At 41.0% G+C, this 20,234-nt stretch overlaps 1 protein-coding gene across 3 annotated transcripts in view; it reads right to left on the reverse strand.

The window, feature by feature from the left end:
• LOC108938188 (copine-5-like) overlaps positions 1-20,234 on the reverse strand; it is a 115,922-nt gene that overhangs the window by 13,698 nt on the left and 81,990 nt on the right. For all 3 annotated transcript variants that reach the window (XM_018758552.2, XM_018758553.2, XM_018758554.2), the window contains 6 exons: positions 11,903-12,006; positions 11,469-11,573; positions 8,308-8,349; positions 7,913-7,988; positions 5,210-5,263; positions 3,749-3,810 (listed from right to left, as the gene is read on the reverse strand). In XM_018758552.2, coding sequence (XP_018614068.2) covers positions 3,749-3,810; positions 5,210-5,263; positions 7,913-7,988; positions 8,308-8,349; positions 11,469-11,573; positions 11,903-12,006 — 443 coding nt within the window. The remainder of the gene's footprint in view (positions 1-3,748; positions 3,811-5,209; positions 5,264-7,912; positions 7,989-8,307; positions 8,350-11,468; positions 11,574-11,902; positions 12,007-20,234) is intronic.

The following is a 20,234-nucleotide window of genomic DNA, read 5'->3' on the forward strand; positions in this document are numbered from 1 at the left end:
GTGGGTTGGGCCACAGTCCTGCTCTCCGGTGGGTCTGGGGTTCAAGTCCCGCTTGGGGTGCCTTGCGACGGACTGGCGTCCCGTCCTGGGTGTGTCCCCTCCCCCTCTGGCCTTACGCCCTGTGTTGCCGGGTAGGCTCTGGTTCCCCGTCACCCCGCATGGGACAAGCGGTTCTGAAAATGTGTGTGTGTGTGTGTACTTCAGTTTGAAAACTGCCTTCATTCACTCTGTTGTGTTGACAGAGAGGAATTTGTTAACCATTTGACAAGAGTGGAATGTAAGCATGTAGCTGAAGGCTTTGTTCTCATTGGGAAGACAAATCTATTGCTCCATTAAAGGATATGCAATTAATCTGCTACATATAACTGATGTTTTGATAGCAAAATTTAGATTTTTTTGAGTTCCAGCTAATGTTACCCAACTTGCATCAATTTCAGCAGCAGAAAAATAGCTGATTCTGTAGGCACTGGGCTAAATAACATGCACGGTCACTTTGACAGCTATTAGAAATAGTTTACGTTCAGCTGGTGAGCTCTGGAAGGAGCTAAAATAAGTTTTTGAGCATAACACAACCTTATTTATTGGGTGGAGAGACATCTGTGGCTGCCTGTCCATTAAAGTCAGCTGGAAAGACCCTGGTGGAAACAAACATTTACGAAAAGTGCACTTAGAGCTTTAGAACATCCAGTTTAAGTCTTTTAACTTATTATAGCAAAGCTATTGCTTTAGCCCTCTGGGGAGGTGCTGCACTGGCTGCAAAGTACATGCTATTGGATTGTTTGGCTACTTCATGTTGACTCATTATTTAATTTCCTCAAATAGTTTTGGCAGCATTCGATAATCAGACAGATTGGTTTCAACTTCCAAGAGACAGCAAGACTGGGATGCGTTCCTTTGAGAATTTGCCAAGAAAAAAAATGATTCACAATAATTTTTTTTTTTTAAAGAAAAATCAGTGATACACACACTTTCAGAACCACTTGTCCCATACGGGGTCACAGGGAACCGGAGCCTAACCCAGCAACTCAGGGCATAAGGCTGGAGGGGACACACCCAGGACGGGACGCCAGTCCGTCGCAAGGCACCCCAAGCAGGACTCGAACCCCAGACCCACTGGAGAGCAGGACCCAGTCCAACCCACTGCACTACCGCACCCCCAATCAGTGATACATTCTACACTAATTTTTCAAATCCATCACAAATATATGACTCTTGGCCCTGTCTAACCTGCACTATAATGATTATCATCAAATATTCATGAATGGCAATTTACCTTAAAATTCATTGCATTATGCCTGTCCATTAAAAAGATCATGCTGCAAATCTATCCTTTTAGTTGATTTGAGGCAAAAAACAATTTTTGGCAAAATTAGCATTTTGAATGGAGGAGGAAAAACGCTGAATGTGCATTTCTTGTGGTTTAAACGCTCTCATGCTTTCAAATTGTAAACAATCACTCCTAAAATGTATCATTTCAGCCATGATTTTTTTTTTGCTGAAGTGTCTAAATATCTGGGTTTATATGTGTGTATTGGGAAGAGGGTCAGGTGGTGTGGGCCAGATGGGCAAGGTTGTCATCAGGACAGCCAGGGTCTGCTCAGCAGGTGACAGAAGCCCTGACAGCAGCTGTCGCAGTGTATCTGATTCTCACACATCAAGCAATACACCAAACCCAGCATCTCAGGGCTCTCCCACACCCCCACCCCACCCTGACATCCAGCAACTGAACTGGGTGTACCTCATTAGCCAAATGTCACCTTTGGAAAGTTGCTCAGAAAGGTAGTGTTTTTGTGTGTTTCACAGCACTCTCATTAAGTTGCAAATCAGGAAACTGCACAGATAACAAATCAAAATGGCAAGCTTGTAGCTCTCCAGCTGTAATAAAATAAAACACATCATGGAGCTTAGAAAACTGGTTTTACAGTGGTTTGTTGGAATCTATATAACAACATCTGCACATGAAACTACCTACTAATTGGTATCTGCAACAGACATTGCTTTGGCAATTTTCTACTGAACAGAGTAGTGAAGAGTAGTAGTACTTTTTATTGCTTTTAAACATAATTTACACTGTATTAGATCACCCACCAGTGACATTACAAACTGAATATATGTTAAATAAATTAACTGAAAGTCCCCCAACACTCCAAAACAGACTGGGTACAATAAGGGGTCCTGCTGAAACCTCACAGTAAATTAAAGAGTAAGATAAGTGGGGAAGCTTTTCAGAAAGATGGCACCATATTTGAAGACGGCTACAATAACCCATGAGCCTGAGAGGAAGACCATCTCAGTTTTAGTTTTTAAAAAGAAATTAGTTTCCTAACAGGATTTGTTTTGTTCAGTCATGCCCCAGAATATCTCAGGCAGCTTTCTTATTCAAAGCTATTTTTTAATTAATCACCCTTTTGTTCGTTTCGGATGTGAGTCATATTTGTTTCGTGACATGGGTTGAAAAGCTTATTTTTGCATAAGCTTGACACACGTTGTGCATTTCACCCAAGGAAACAACACAGCAGAACACAGTGAGCACCAAATATTTAGAGCAAGAGCTTTGCATGCAGGAAGAGCGCTGTCACAGGTTTCATAACTTCACTTCAATCCACCATTTTACATCAAAATCTCAACTTGAAAGTGAATGAAAAGAGAAGTTAGAATAGAAATTAGCCACTAGCATAGTGTCATAAATGGCATTTATATTACTGCTCGGGAAAAAGTTATGTGTGGCAAGGTCTTTCAGGGAGACAGGGACAAAAATATAACACAGTTTCTTGGCAAAACTTCTTAAGTGCAAAAAATGTATGTTGCTTTTCTTCAAAATACCAACCAACACAACAAAGACAGGCTGCCTCTTCAACCTGAAGAACAGCAAGCATGTTCTAAGTCTGCATGCAAGTCTTTACAAGTGTCCTAAAAAAATTCCTGGACACCCATAAAGCTTCATTCTATGCAGCAAAAAACACCACAGGCTAAAAACCAAAAGGCCTCTTCATCCATTACTTTGACATCTGAGTATAATCCATCACCCATGGATTATAAAAAAAAAAAAAAAAAAAATCCATGATTGTCAAAATTGCCATATCTCTTTCTTGAAGTTCTTTCCACTACATTAAGGCTTTGATTACTGCAGTTCACACAATTAATGGGAAGTCACACAATAATAACCCGAGTGCTTTCAGAAGGCAGAACAATGACTAAGGCTCACTGGATGGGAGAAATATAATGAGGTTAGTAAAGAGCTTTGACTTTCTAAAGAATTTCCACTGGCACAGCAACAGTGTCTTTGCACATGCCTATATGTTCTCCTAACCTTGTGCAGAGCCCACACACAGAGAGGGTAAAACCACTTGTCTTAAGCAGGGTCATAACAAACCGGAGCCTAACCCAGCAACACAGGGTGCAAGGCTGGAGGGAGGTAGGGGATACACCAAGGATGGGATGTCAGTTCGTTGCAAGGCATCCCAAGTAGGACTCGAACCCCAGTCCCAGCACAGAGCAGGACTCGGCCAAGCCCACAACACCACCCGCCCCCTGTGTGCAGATCACACAGTGTGGACATACAAGAAATTTACGGCCTGAAAAATTGCTATATATGGTTTCCTGAAATAAAGTGCCAAAACCTTTTGTTATCTGCTTTTGTGTGTATTTGACATTTTATGTCTGTAACTAAGAATCGGGTACACTGTGTTCACAGTAGTGGTGTGGGTAGGTATGTGTGTATATGTGTTGTAACTTCCATTGTACTCACCCTCCTTTGATGTAATCAAGGAAGGTCGATTCTGATTCCACTGAGAAGGACAACAGCGTCACCTTGGAATAAGAGACAGATATGAGGTTCATTGTGTACGCAGAGCATAAATGAGTTTAAAAGACCAACAGAAAAATACAAAGCACTGCTTGCATGGCTGCTAGCCTTAGGGTGGATACAGTGAAGATCTGCTTGTCAAAACCAAGCTCGCACACGCAACAGAACTGGTGAACTGATGGGACAGGACAATTAAATTGCTTATTGTGACCATCATTCTGCACACTTTAGACCCCTCAGTGAGCAATGCAGTCACATCATACCATCCCCTTCCAAAAACATGTCCCTTGCACCTTTGGCCAGGTTCTTTGGCTAGTAATAGTGTAAAAACTCACATGTATCAACATGTATATGATCAACGAAGGCTCTGAACATCAACAGCTCTTGGAAGGTTGTTATATTCATTAGATGAAAAACATTAATGCAATTTTCAAACCCCCCCAAAAAATCTTATAAGCTATCTGTTTGTACTGACTTTCAGAGAGTGTAGGAATATTCCTACAAGAATACCTTCATGTGGGCCAGTGGAAAAATCTGAAAAGTTGCTTCAATTTAAAAATGTGGACAAAAAATGTATTAGTTGATCAGCTAAACTTAGGTTGCAATGCCTTTTGCATTCATGTTAGGGTTCATTTATCACACCCTCTACCACAGACCAGCCGAACACACCTGATCTGAATCAGCAGGGTCGAGTAGAAAGGACGCCACAACACTGCTCTCAGGTTGCGAAATCTCAATGAGACAACAGTCCCCTCTGCGTTCGCAGCCTGACTCCTTCTACTCCTCATCCTATGTTTCTTATTGCTTCACCCTCGCCCTGCTTTCCTTTCCCAAACATCCTCAGTTTTGACCATAAGTCTGGACATTGACAACGACAAGGATTTACCCCAAGGACAACGTTTGCTCTTCGGTTGCTTGAAGCATGTTTGACCCTGACCACGATTCCCATCTTTGCACCTTCGGTTCACGACTCAAGATGCTGCACTTGGACCCCACCACTTGTCCCCTGGCTCAGTGGCCGTGACACCCTTCTTTACATACACTGGAAGCTGGCCATTTTCAATAAATATCCCTCCAAATATCATTTGCAGCTAATGACAGCTACAAGATCTCTCCGAAACAGTGTGAACTTGAAATTATGTCAAAGCTGTAAAAGGCATCTCCGAAATCAACACTTTTTTCAATTTATTCAGCATGATGTGTGGAAAATGGGAAAAGTTAACATTAAGATTATATATTTATTCAAGTTGGCTATGTCTTGTACTGCACTGTAACACTTCTGACAGCTGGAAGTACTGTAATTAATGGGAGGTAAATCTTTTTAACTATGTTTTGTTGGTTTGTCTGCATGTGCTCATATGAGACATGATCTGAATCCTACATTCAGCATAGCTGTACACTCACAGTTCCAGAATTCACATATTTCTTCTTCTTCATTTTCTTTTTTGGATTTATCACCTAGGAAGGAAACAGGAACAAATGAAGCCCGGTTAGAAGGTTCAGAGGTGAAATGAGAAATGAAAAAAGGGAAGAAAATCTCAATTTCAGATATAACTGTCCTTAACCTGCAGCGATCGTGAACAGAGTGAACATGAACTGTCAGACTTGTGGGAATGCGGATAGAGCTTAAAAAACAAGGTATATTGGGGACACAAATACAAAGCTGTGCAACACATTCCAGTTGCCTGCACAGCCAGCAGGGATGACACCTATAATGTGACAGCATTTTCCCTGTCATAGATTTCCCCTTCATGGCCAATTTGACTCCTTCTCTTTCTCTTTATATATTCTAAAAATAAACACCACAGAGAGTGATGCTACAAAGGCAGCAGCAAAATGCAGCAAGCAGTACGCCTACACCCGCTTTGAGTGGCAATTCCTTTTGATTGGAGAGAAGCCAAGGAAGTAGCCATGGGGGACACCTGTGTGGGGGTGGGATGTATGCATGGTTCAGCCAGACACGACAGGGATTGACATAGAGATTGTAGAACCCATCTGAGCACATGATGAAAGGTGGGGAGGGGAGAGGGAGAGTTATTTCATGATAGATACCCAAGTCACTGCAATGTGTCCATGCCCACTGGAGCAGAAAAGAGCGACTTCCAATGATCACTGGAGATTAGTCTTTGAAAAACAATGGTCTCTGGTCAATTCCCCACCCACTGAAGTCATTCTTTGTGCACCCTTGGCAACCATAAATAACAAAAAGCTGAAATGACTAATTATAGCATTGCTGGATAGCAGGGCAGAAAGGGGCAAAATGCTGCAAAGTGAAGCAAACAGGGGCAAGCACAGACAGAGGTATACACTGCCCTTTTTCCACAGAAGGGGTTTCGAGGCTTCTTTCCCACATCACTGGAACAGCTAAAGAAATACCCTCTAGCCTCTGTATAACCCCTTCCCTTCATCCTGCTGAGAAACATGCAGGGGGAAATTGTTTTTACAGGTTTGGATATTGCTATTCCAGGGTGGCATGGGAACCTGTACAGAGTAGAGCTTTGCACTTTTTTGTAGAAAGCCACCAGGCATCAGGACTTAAATGATATGGGAAGAGAGTTCTGTTGATTAACAACAGAAGTGAGTGGGGTCAAGGGAGCATGGAGTATGTACAGATTTCAGGTGTTGCCTTTCTCGTGTTGGGAGGGATTACACAATGAGTTTCATGAAACCTCCGCAAACGTTTGTGTGATTCCTTCTGATGAGCCAAGCCTGTGCCCCCTTACCCACCCACCCACCCACCCACAAAGAAACCTGGTTGAGCTCCTCTCCAGAAAAGTGATGTGCAAACCAGTCACGTGTAAAACAACATAGTTAAGAAGAAAATTAAATGAAGGGGTGGCTGTTAAACACGTACACAGATACAGTGAAAAAAACCGAAAACATTCAACTTGTAAAGGAGAACCTTACTGAGCCTCGTATTATTATGCACACTAGTACATCTCCTGTCATGCTTCAGTGTGTTTCATCTTCTCTGTGGATGCACATCTCCACTTTATCACAACTGACGAAGGAGTACAGTAGCAAAAGGCCCATTTGTCACATTTTTTTTTCAGATTCTGTTTTCTATCAGTTTAATTCGAAAACTTCTAGGTTAACACAAATCAGTGCTAGAGACATCTTCTAGGGAATATTCTAGCTAATTTGTGGTGATTCTCTAGACAAAGCAAAACAATATAGAGTGCATTAATCATTCAATCTGTATGATCACATATGGCAACAATATACTTATATTCAGATGAAAACTGGCCTGAGAAATTGTGGCAGGTATATAGTACAGCCCAGCAAGGGCAAGATAAGCAGTGCAGCCCTTACCTCTTCCAGACACATCCACTCGGTGAAACATGCATGTTCACAAGGCTCATTTAAAAACATATAGCAGGTATCACTGCCTAGTATAATACTTTTCCATTTTTTATCTCCCAGCAAGCAAATCAATCCCAGGCTATTACAAAAGGACAGCCGCTGGGATATGACTGTGATCATTTTTTCATTCCTTTTTATTTTAATCGTTGTTCACCCTTCCCAATAGCAAGACCTGTAATTCCATCCTGTGATTACCACCTCGAAAATCAGTCTGGGGACCTGACAGAGGAGGACAGTAATGGTAACCTTCTCTGTGCTAATGCAGGCAAAGGAAATCAAGTACAAAAATGACTTTTTGAACAGTACAATTATCAATACATGGAATAAATTGCCATGCAGATAAAGAATTAAAATCTTTTTGGGAACGACCCCATGTGGATGAACATGACAGAAATTCCAGAGGCCCAGAGTATGTAAAGTTTAGCTGCATGGTGACAATGTGTATATGTGGGATGGGGTCATGTTGGCAAGCAGTGCTGATTTAAAAAAAAAAATTACCTGTTTGCAGCATTGTGGTGTAGGGGTTAGGGACCCTGCTAAAAACTAATCGCCCGTCTGCAGCATGACAATGTAGGGTTTATGAAATTAACCAGATAAATTTTCCAGTTCCCCACTGAGGATGGGTTTTAAACTTCAGCTATGAAGGATACAATGAAGGATCAAAGCACCTGTAAAGCCCATCAATGAAGTCACCTGGCTGGCTTTGCATATTCCAGGCTAGTCACAGAATGGGACCCAACTCACCTCATACACATTAAACTGACTCTGGCCCCGTGCCAGCTCACGATAGCTAGTTGTGAATTCCCCAATGAAGTCATGACTGCAATATAAAAGGAGAAACATAAAAAAACACGTCAGGCCCTCCCAGAGCACAATGTCTGGACAAATTAATGGTATGTGCTATCAAGTGGCAGCACCAAGGAGGCACTGGTGCATCCTAATGATGACTGATAAACAGTTACACCTGACATGCAGTGATCGTACAGCACATTAAACTCCATTAGTAGTAACTGTATCCGAAGCACAATGACTGCTGACTAATGCAGACAGGTGCAATTGCACCTTAAGATCAGGGATGAAAGACCAAATTAACAAAGACACTAGCAACCATATCGTGGCAAACTATACTCTCAACTCACCTTCCATCCCTGTCCCAATCATACACCTCCACCTTGATTGTCCTGCAAAGATATATAGTGTAACACAAAGGGAAAACATGAACGTAGCTGCTCATCTTATGACAGTGCCACACCTTGCTGTTGTCTGAAATTCTAAAACATCGAGCAGTCTAAATAGGTGAAAATACAAAATTGTAAGTAACATGGATCATGTTTGATAAAATTAAATACCAACGTAAGTAAACTATTGAAGCTGATTTGGACAAGCATATGGGGTATCACATCCAAAAATTCTTCCAGCTCGTGAGTCACTAGCCCCTGGCAGACGCTGATTTTGGGAGTCATGTACCAAAGTGGGACTGCCGAAGGAGACAGAGAGAAAATAACCAGGGGCAATGCCACCTCAGGGGTCTTGTCATTTATTTCTCCCAAGTACAAAGGAGAAAATAGACTGGTATGGTGCTTAAGCACCAGGGGACAAAATGAGGGATGAGTCTTGGGGGCGAAGTTTTAGTAGTAGTGAACAAACTCGAGTCTCAATATCTTTACAGATCTTTTGTACAAGTGACAGACAGACTTAGAGGTAAGAAGTATATAGTTTTCGGCAAAATAACACATCAGACCAGGTGAGGTTGTGACCCACCCTTTCTATTAAGCATCCCATACATTAAAATATTAGCAGACTTTTGTCAAAGTGGAAAACAGCAAATTTGGTGCTCTCAGGAAGTTGCATGATGTACTTAAAGAGGCAGAACTGTTTGGTATTTTGATGGGCACACTTGTTATATTATTATTTCTCATGTAGCTCTTCAAGATCTTTTCTAGAGTCTCATATATATTTTACTCTTTCACATTTACATCCATCTGTACAAAGATGATTGTCTTCACAAGTAATCAGAACCTGCTATTATTTGTGATAAGTCTGGAGTGTAACTTATGTTCCTCATCTCTTCAACCTCAAAACCTGGAAATTTCAACCACTCAGCAAAAGAAGGCCAAGGGAGTCCTGAGATACTACCTCACGAATCACCAGAAGAGCAGTAGTGTAGACCAGTTCCTATGAACACGGCACAAATAATTCTGATGCCATCTGCCAAATTTTGAAAGCACATCTATGCAGAAAAAACAAAAGCTGCTTTGGTGTCAGAGCCTGTGGGTTCAATGAGACTTTGCTACTTTTTTCTGTAATGATATGCATTAAAAAAATTACAAGGCTATGCCCAGTAAATAATACTGCATTGCACTGTACCTTCATTTATACTCTGAAATGATATAAATTACATATATAAAAGTTATTGAACTCATTTCCTCGTTTTCACAAACACACACATTGTCTGAAACTGCTCGTCCCCAGCAGGGTCACGGTGAACCGGCCTAACCCAGCAAAACAGGGTACAAGGCTGGAGGATGAGGGGACACTGTGCACGGGACGCCAGTCCATCGCAAGGCACCCGAAGCGGGACTCAAACCCCAAACTCAGCAGAGAGCAGGACCCAGTCAAACCTGCTGCACCACTGCAAGCTCTTTATGTTCACAAACCACTTCTCCAATTATTTTCACAGTGGTCTGAAGCTCATCACAGAGAAGGAGGGGTTAAAGCTGGGTATATCCTGGATGGGGTTTCAGACCATCACACAGTAATCGTACATTCATCACACATACTCACTCATAACAGGCAATTTAGGGTCCCTAGTTAACCTGATACTTATATTTTTTGGAATGGAGGAGGAAAACAGAGCAACAGCTGCCAAATGAATAATCTAAATAGAGACTGAAATTTTACAATAGAAACACTAGGGTGTAAAATAATTTATGAAGTTCCATGCTAATGTTGATCTGTAATTTACAGAGTTCAGTGTGCTACTCTCATACATTTTGGTATTCACCAGAAAGAGAAAGCATGATGTTATTGACAGAATGTGTCCATGAGAAGGAATCCAAGCTATAATTCTTCATGGGGAGTAAATTATGTGTGCAGTTCTGTCAATGATTTAAGACTCCCTGTCAAGAGAAGTCAGATTTAGTCAGCGCTATTAAGCACTCAGCTACAAGGTCAGATGCCCTCAACTGCTCAATGCGACATATTGGGTCCTGCCATTTCTTTTTCAAGGTTTAAACACAATGATTACTCTCCTACCTCTTCACTGCTTACAGTATCTGCCTGTCCACTAGCCCTAGCAATGCTCCCTCATTTTAGCCAAACTGGAGGTAACCATGAGGTGAAAAACAAACCTATTGATTTTGAGCTGAAAGCAGCTGATGCATTAATATTGTTTTCTTGGATAACTTTTAGAACTTATTAAATTCCTAAAGTGGTTGAAAACAAAGGAAATAAAATCTCTGTACACAAACCTCCATTTGTTACACTCCACTGTTTTGTTGTGTAATTAATTTGCTTGCCATATTTTGTTATTCAAGACTCATATAGCGCATAATTCACAAATTTATCTGTAACATAGTTTTAATGAAAGAACATTTCTAAATGGTAAACCAATGTTCATCTTCTCAGAACATGAACCTGCAGCTCACTGCAGTATATTCTGTTCTATCAGCAAATGACCAAGACTGACGGCATGCAACAAACCCTGGTATCTCGTTGACAGTTGCACACGGAGAATGGTCTGGTAGAGAAAGACAGTCTTGCTCAGACAAGGCTTAGTTCCGTGGAGTCCCACAAGGGAGTTGCAGTCTATCCAGCCTACTTGTGTCTCATATGACCTTCTATTCCCACCGTCTCAGGCAGAAACCACATTGCCAATAGATGTTTAAACATTTTCTCTTTTCCTAGTGCTGCCTACTTACCTTTCTCACAAACATCCCTCAAACATCCAGACTGAGACAAATCAAATACAAAATAAGATGTAGAGATTACCTGTCTTGCATGCATCCAATCAAGCTTTCTTCTCCAACACAAACAGCATTTCATTTAAATCAATAAAATACAGTATATTGCTTTAATCATTCTGTAGCCAAGACTCAAGATAAACATGAATGCTTGTGAAAACACCTAACCCCAGTAATCCCCTTCTTCTCCCCTAAAAGCATGTATTAGATCAATATTTTCTTGAACACTATTAACAAAATATGCTATCTATGAGTTTACAGTAATGGTTTTGTAAGTTTGTATCTATGATAAGCTACAGTGTAAGGTGGTTTTGGCTGGAGGCCAGGCGAACACAGACCTGTCGTAGTCTCCATTGCAGAGCGCCCGGACCGGGATTGTGAAGGGCTGCCACACAGGGTTCAATGTGTTCTTCACTACCTCTGTCTTGTGGCAGATGGTGAACCTGCATCCGAAGGCACAGGTGTCATGAGAATGCTGTCATAACACTGTAACATGTAGTAATTTTTACAATATTTTTGTTGGAAAATTATTTTAAAAAAAATACGGTGGATTCTTAAAAATGGTTTAACATCATACCTGCTCCACAGTTTGCATAACTGATTGATGATACTTGTTACTTTATGATTGGTAAAGGAGCACTATGCGGAAGGACTATGTAAACTCTTACAGTGGCCTGAGGGAATTTAAATTCCACATACTGCTGCCTCATCTAACACCACAGCATTAAAATGTACTGGTGCATAATTAGACTTTCATGGATGTAAGACTCACGTTCCATCCTCGTTACTTCTGAAGAAGACCATGAATGGATCAGACTTCCCAAAGAAGTCTTTCTTGTCCAGTTTGTTTGCACAGAACTGCATCGTGGCACTATCCTGCAGACAAGACACATGGTTATGAACCTGAGGGTTTACTTTTGTTACTCTTACTCATTTTGTTGCTGCTTGCTCCTCGATATAAATCTTTATGAAATAAAACAAGAAGATGCAGGGGATGGGCAAAGTATCGGCAAGGCTGCATGAAAAACTATTCAAACTTTGATGTAACAATCATAATTGCAAAGGAAGCTTACTCACATGAGAAATATTAGGTCGAATACCAATAACTAATATGTGTCAGCTAGTATAAAAGAAGTTTGGCAATCAGAACTTCAACACAGGAGTTTCTAAAGCAACAAAACACAGGTAACAGAGTTCCAAAGAGGCCAAATATTCAGTAACTAGATATCAGATGACAAAGAAAACAGTTAGGATTTCATGTGAAGAAGGGAAGAGTGCTGAAAAGTATGACAACATTTGTTATAAACAAGGAAAAATTCTGATGGACAAGAATAAAAGTGTTCAGCAGTCAAAGCTTACAGCAAGCAGCAGACACTTAAAATGACTGGACCCAAAACCCACAAAAACAGGAGGTTCGAAAACTACCCGAGAGCTCAATCAGCATATCTGTGATACTGCCTGAACATAAACTGTGTATTGTGAGGTTTGCAGTGGGAATTTATGGAAGGGTAGTCATTTAGAAACTTTGTTTCCAAAAGCAATGTGGAAAAACACATAACTTGGATTACTGGATGGGACAGAGTGACTCCTGAGCAATTAAAAAAGTGGTCTTTTAATTTTTATCTTTTATTCTCTTAGTTAATTCATTCAGGATACTGTTATCTTACAATGTTTCAATCCAAGAATGAACACTATTGAATCACTTTCAGCATTCTCCCCAATTTTATTTTAGTTGTTCGTTCACTTGAGTCCAATTCTTCCTGACCTCATGGATTTTCGCAGCAGTTCTCCTTGTCAGCAGCTGCTTCTCTGAGCTCTTCCAAGCTCATACCTCCTTAATTAACAATAAACTAAAAAAATCAGTAAATCTTTATGGGACGTTCTAGAGTGCACCATGTGGAAACAAATGCTTTACTGTTACACTGAGACACCTGGAGACCTTCCTTAAAGAATTGTTTGGTGTCCAACAATACAAAGTGCAGGATCAAAATAACAGTGTTCCAAGTACATGCAATCCCCGGGTTAGAAACATCTGATTTATGTAAAACCCATAGTTACAACAACCCATCCCCATAAAGCCTACTATATTAAAAATTTGAGTTACATACAATGGTTTGTAATAATAAACGGGCGCTACTTTGCAACGTGCATCAAAACATTATGCATCTACAGCTGTTCGTTGGCTCCTGGGCGTGTGAGCCCAAGGTAGGACAAAGACTTTGTTCTTTTCCGTCAGACCATTTTGCTGTTAACCATGTCGCATGTTCCCATTGACAGTAATGCAGAAGACATTACATAACCGTCTAAAACTAATATTTTTGTGAAACATCTAAGTGCCTAAGACTTTTGCACAGTACTGTATGTATAACCATTGGTCAAATTGAATATGAATATTTTTCTCAGTACATTATACATTTTCACCCAAGAGAATAATTACAGCAGAAATGACAGTCAGACAGACCCCCATACAATTTAATTAGTACATTTACATTACATTTATTTAGCAGACACTTTCCTCCAAAACAACTTCTAATGAACTCCATGTAGTGTTATCAGCCCACCCACCTTATCCATCAAGGTGACTTACACTGCTAGATACACTACTTACAATGGGTCACTCATCCATACATCAGTGCAACACTGTGTCACTCACACACACTATAGGGAAACCTGAACAGCATGTCTTTGGACTGTGGGATGAAACATGAGCACCCAGAGGAAACCTACACAAACACTGGAGAACACGCAAATTCCACACAGACTGAGCAGGGATCAAACCCACATCCTCTCACACCACCTAGGTGCTATAAGAGAGCAACACTACTCACTGTGCCATTGTGCCTCAGTAAGACCAACATCTGAACCTTACCTTTTGCCTGTAAACTGTATGAACTGCAAGCAAACATTTACAGACATAAAGGGATCGACTTTGATTTCTTTTTTCAGTTCCAGAAGGTGTGCATGTTCTTGCTATACTTGGCAGGAAATTCCTAGGTAGATAGGCATTTATAAGCTGAAATGTAGCCAGCATGGCAAACCTGGAGATCATTTATTTTCATTTGTGATGTTACTTCTTACTACCATAATCACAACAATTTCAAACTGATGCTTTTGTTGCCAAATATGCCCACACTATCAAGGCTCTGGGTACGACATGAGGTTTTTAGGTACAATCCAGGATGAGCCATGTTCAGAATGGTGTGCCCATGTGGCTCAAGGAAAAACAGAAGGTGTAAAATCACAGTTTATCTAATTTATTCATTTGTTTACCACTTTTTATTAGAAGTGAAGAGCATTTAAAGCATCACAGTGCCTTGAAGCTGTAAAACTATGCCCCAGCAGTGTTTTTCCAGGGGAACTAAGGAGCAATGGGACAGAACTCATCATTGTTGCCATGTTCATGACAATGTGACATAGTGCTTGGAGGTGCGGAGGACTCGATTTGAAATATAATTTAGCTGGACAGGCCTCAGCAGCTGCTATAGAGACAGGGTTAGGCTGAATGGCAGGTCAACAAGTCAGTAATCCCACATCAATCACAAAAGTGACATTTTAGAAGCATTAGCCCAGAGCTGGACAGTGCCACAATTTAGATAGCTTTAAGGATAAACATATTTACGTTAATGTAGCTGCTGGAATATCTGATATTTCATGAAACATGAAAACCTACAGTACACTGCATTGTGCTATAACCGCTGTCAGATAACACAGTTGTTAAAAGAATATTTATTTGAGAATATCTTGTGTGTGTTGTTCAAGTCCCTTTGGACCATTTCTTAGCAAATTTTGTCAATTAAACTGGACTCTTTTTGAAACTTTTAAATGAATTTGAAATGAATGTGGTTGGAAGATTGAACTCAAACAGGGCAACATGGTGGCACAGAAAGAAGCACTGCTGTCCCACTGTACCTGGGTGGTGCAAGAGGCGGTGGGTTCAATCCCTACTCAGACTGCTTGGAGTTTGTATGTCCTCCCTGTGTCTGTGTGGGTTTCCTCTGAGTGCTCTGGTTTTCTCTCACAGTCCAAAGACATGCTGTTCAGCTTCCCCCATAGTGTGTGAGTGGCAGAGAGTGTGTTTCACTAATGTATGGATGAGTGACCCATTGCAAGTAGTGTATCTAGCAGTGTAAGTCACCTTGGTGAATAAGGTGTGTGGGCTGATAAAACTATATAGTATCCATTGGAAGTTGCTTTGGAGAAAAGTGTCTGCTAAATAAATAAATGCAAATAGATTTAAGAAAATTCTTTTGCCATCTGTCTCCTACTTCCTCAAAGAACTCCATGTGGTAAGTGAATGCATCAAATAAGTATTCTACAAAGGACAGGAATTACTGCCAAGATCATGTAACATTAATGCATCCATATCCATACCCACTCTTTACAAGCTTTGATCAACTGACATGTTTTATCCCAGCTAAATCAGTCTAACTGGGCATAATTGGTGTTCCAGATGTTGTTTTCTTTTACTATATCGTGTTACATCAAGGGTCCATCTCCATTTTAATTAGAGACCATTTTTTGGTGCAAGATTGCAAAGAAACGTATTATTAATATTAGCACTTTCCATGGTAACAGCAATATAATACACTCCTCAAAAAAATTAAAGGAACACTTTTTAATCAGAGTATAGCATCAAGTCAATTAAACTCCTGGGATATTGATCTGGTCAGTTAAGTAGCAGAGGAGGTTGTTAATCAGTTTCAGCTGCTTTGGTGTTAATGAAATTAACAACAGGTATACTAGAGGGGCAACAATGAGACGACCCCCAAAACAGGAATGGTTTTACAGGTGGAGGCCACTGACATTTTTCCCTCCTCATCTTTTCTGACTGTTTTTCCACTAGTTTTGCATTTGGCTAGGGTCAGTGTCACTACTGGTAGCATGAGGCAATACCTGAACCCTACAGAGGTTGCACAGGCAGTCCAACTCCTCCAGGGTGGCACATCAATACGTGCCATTGCCAGAAGGTTTGCTGTGTCTTTCAGCACAGTCTCAAGAGCATGGAGGAGATTCCAGGAGACAGGCAGTTACTCTAGGAGAGCCGGACAGGGCCGTAGAAGGTCCTTAACCCATCAGCAGGACCGGTATCTGCTCCTTTGCGCAAGGAGGAACAGGATGAGCGCTGCCAGAGCCCTACAAAATGACCTCCAGCAGGCCACTGGTGTGAATGTCTCTGACCAAACAATCAGAAACAGACTTCATGAGGGTGGCCTGAGGGCCCAACGTCCTCTAGTGGGCCCTGTGCTCACTGCCCAGCACCGTGGAGCTCGATTGGCATTTGCCATAGAACACCAGAATTGGCAGGTCCGCCGCTAGCGCCCTGTGCTTTTCATAGATGAGAGCAGGTTCACCCTGAGCACATGTGACAGAAGTGAAAGGGTCTGGAGAAGCCGTGGAGAACGTTATGCTGCCTGTAACATCGTTCAGCATGATCGGTTTGGTGGTGGGTCAGTGATGGTCTGGGGAGGCATATCCATGGAGGGACACACAGACCTCTACAGGCTAGACAATGGCACCCTGACTGCCATTAGGTATCGGGATGAAATCCTTAGACCCATTGTTAGACCCTACGCTGGTGCAGTGGGTCCTGGGTTCCTCCTGGAGCACGACAATGCCCGGCTTCATGTGGCGAGAGTATGTAGATGGTTCCTGAAGGATGAAGGAATTGATACCATTGAATGGCCCCCATGCTCCCCTGACCTAAATCCAATAGAACACCTCTGGGACATTATGTTTTGGTCCATCCGATGCCACCAGGTTGCACCTCAGACTGTCCAGGAGCTCAGTGATGCCCTGGTCCAGATTTGGGAGGGAATACCCCAGGACACCATCCATTGTCTCATTAGGAGCATGCCCCGACATTGTCAGGCATGCATACAAGCACGTGGGGGCCATACAAACTACTGAGTACCATCCTGAGTTGCTGCAATGAAATTTCAGCAAAATGGACTAGCCTGCCGCATCATTTTTTCACTTTGATTTTTGGGGTGTCCTTGAATTCAGCCCTCTGTAGGTTGATAATTTTCATTTTCATCAAACGATGTGGCATCCCTTCGTTCCTAACACATTACCCAGTCCATATCAGTTTAGATACTCAGCATGATTTTTTCCCCCATTGAGATCTGACGTGTTTTCAAAGTGTTCCTTTAATTTTTTTGAGCAGTGTATATGCCCATCCATCTTAATAGAGAGAGTTAAATGGACATTCATTTGTCTGGATTTATAGAATTTGTTCCACACATCTCCGTAAAAGGAATCTTGTCCTAATAATACAGTATTTTCAGTCGTTTAGCTCAGCAAATCTCTAAAATGTTTGAAAATGACAAAGTCTAGCTCCCACAAATGGGCAGAAACAACTGTGTCCACTGCTTAGATCAGAAAGTCATCACAGCTGATAAGCACACATTTGGATATGCATACAGGCTAAGATGCTACAGTCGGATTGCATCTTATTTCTTCCATATTGTTGGCGTTAAAGTGTATTGAGTATGGTGAAAGAAACAAAGCTGTAACAGTAACAATAATCAAGAAGCTTCTCTTTCATAACAAGCATGATTTTCTTCTGAAAATGTGCTTGAAAAGCAAATTGTGATACAACAAATTCTTAGATTCAATTTAATTACAAAATGATTTGCATGTTATTGAATTACAAAAGGTTTGCCTATTTGTCCTCTTATCTTTTAAACACAGAGAATATTGAATTCAAACCTACCCATCCATTGTTAGTAACTGCATATTCAGTCTGGATTTTAATGGTTCAGAGCCTATCCCGGAAGTATAGAATGTGACTCAGGGTGCACCTTGGACTGGACATCCATAAATCGCAGGGCAATCCTACACATTCATTCATTCTCACATATAGACACAACTGTCAATTTATAGTCGCCAATCCTCCTGAAGTATGAGTCTTTGGACTGTTGAAGGAAACCCTTCCATAAAATGAGATGATGAGAATATTCAAACACTGCACAGACTGAAACTTGACAACTCAAGAGCTATGAGGCACCAGTGCTACCAACTATGTCACTGTGCTACCCTAATTCAAGTCAAGTCCAGAAAATGAAAACGCTACCTTACAAGTCTCGTAATGTCATTACTGTAATCACTTGTAACACTCATAGAAGCTTGCTGCTGAGATATTTGTATTTTGCGACAAAGAATGATATATTTATACAAATTAACTTATTTGTGTTAATATTACCTTTCAAGAGAGTTCAATGTTTTTAATCACTCTAAGTTTGCATTTATTAGACACTTTTCTCCACAGTAACTTACAATTATACAGCTGGGTAATTTTACTAGAGCAAATTAGGGTAAGTACCTTGCTCAAGGGTACTACAGGTGGAGGTGAAACTTGAACCTGTGACCTTCTAGTGTAAAAGCAGCAGCTCTAACCATTGTGTGACCAGCTGCCCAATAGGAGCTGCTAGCAAATAGTAAGGCAGCAAGTTCAAAACTGATAGCTGCCTTTTCTTTTCAACATAGCATTTTAAATTTATTTGTTTTAGGGCTCATTATTATGATAAATGATCATTGACAATACTCTACAATACTCTTTACAATAATGATTTTAAAAAATCATTAGATTTCTGAGATGCTTGCGAGTAGGTACATGACTAGAAGACAACTGAGATGTGTATGAAAAGCCATGGCTTATGTTTGGGGGGCTGTTCACCCTGTGTAATCTTTTATACCACCATATGTGTCCAAAATGTTAACACCAGAAATTGATAAACTGATAAATGGGAATGGGTGAATGATTTTTTAAAAATGACGAGTAATGTTACTTTTTTCTTTTTTTCTAACATATGACTTTCCTTCTTGCATTGCCCCAAACACTGTGATGAGTTAACCATTCAATACCTCGTCGAGAAGGATAGGATGTAAAACTAAAATACACTGATACATAGTACAGTGTGTGTTCCATTTTAGGGCACATTTTTCAAATATGAGAAATTGCCATGAATGGCCATTTGACCTGTAAGATAAATGTTCAACATTTTAAAAAGCACAGCTTTACAGTCTTTAGGCTTTTCATTCTTAAATCTCTCTTAATTGCTCCTTGAGGACAGTCATGCAAACACAGGAGAACATCGAAACTCAGGGTAGACAGGGATCTAAATGATGTCCCACTGGCAGTTCAGGCACTTGTGAGGGACTCTTGCTACCTGCTGTGCCACCATGCAATTTATCCATAAGCAAAATAAGCTACAAAAATAGCTTTAAAGGTCACAAAAGCTAAGTTATTTAACAAGTAAGGCTAGTATTCTATGCATATACATAATATTTAATGTATGAGCTCTGGCAATTGACAGATTTGACAGATTAAATAAGAATACTCAGTTATGTCTACTTTCAAAGTCATTACTTTCAAAGTCAGATTTGCTTTACAAACAGTCAAATTAGTTTTTAATTCAATCCATGGGTGCACTAATACTTAAAATGGTGACAAAACTGCCACTTTGGTGGCACGGTGCCGATTCCCTATGGGATGGAAAAAGTTTTAATTCAATCATTTCATTATTCATTTATTCATTTAACATTGATTATACCCATCGTTATTGGAATTTTATTTTATTTTTTTAATTAAAAAAAATTTAAGGCTTTTCTTGTATTATATTTTGGGGGGGTGCGGTGGCGCAGTGGGTTGGACCACAGTCCTGCTCTCCGGTGGGTCTGGGGTTCGAGTCCCGCTTGGGGTGCCTTGCGACGGACTGGCGTCCCGTCCTGGGTGTGTCCCCTCCCCCTCCAGCCTTACGCCCTGTGTTACCGGGTTGGCTCCGATTCCCCGCGACCCCGTATGGGACAAGCGGTTCTGAAAATGTATTGTATTTTTTTCTGCCCACACTAGGCAACAAAAAATTGAAGGTAGCGTATCAGCTTGTGACGTTCTCCGCATCTGGCACATCTGCAACACCTGCCGTTCCCTGATGGGAACGACAATAAAGAGGGAAGCCGAGGAAGCCCAGACGCGGAACTTTGTTTTGCCTCCTTGTTTCCCTGCGAACTGTGTTATCGAGAGACCCCTTCCGACTTCGACCCTTTGCATGTTTCTTCCTGACCACGTTCTTTGCCTAGCCCTTTCTACGACGTTTGCTGATCGC

Source organism: Scleropages formosus, chromosome 2 (genome assembly GCF_900964775.1).
Source record: "Scleropages formosus chromosome 2, fSclFor1.1, whole genome shotgun sequence".
Classification (NCBI taxonomy): domain Eukaryota; kingdom Metazoa; phylum Chordata; class Actinopteri; order Osteoglossiformes; family Osteoglossidae; genus Scleropages; species Scleropages formosus.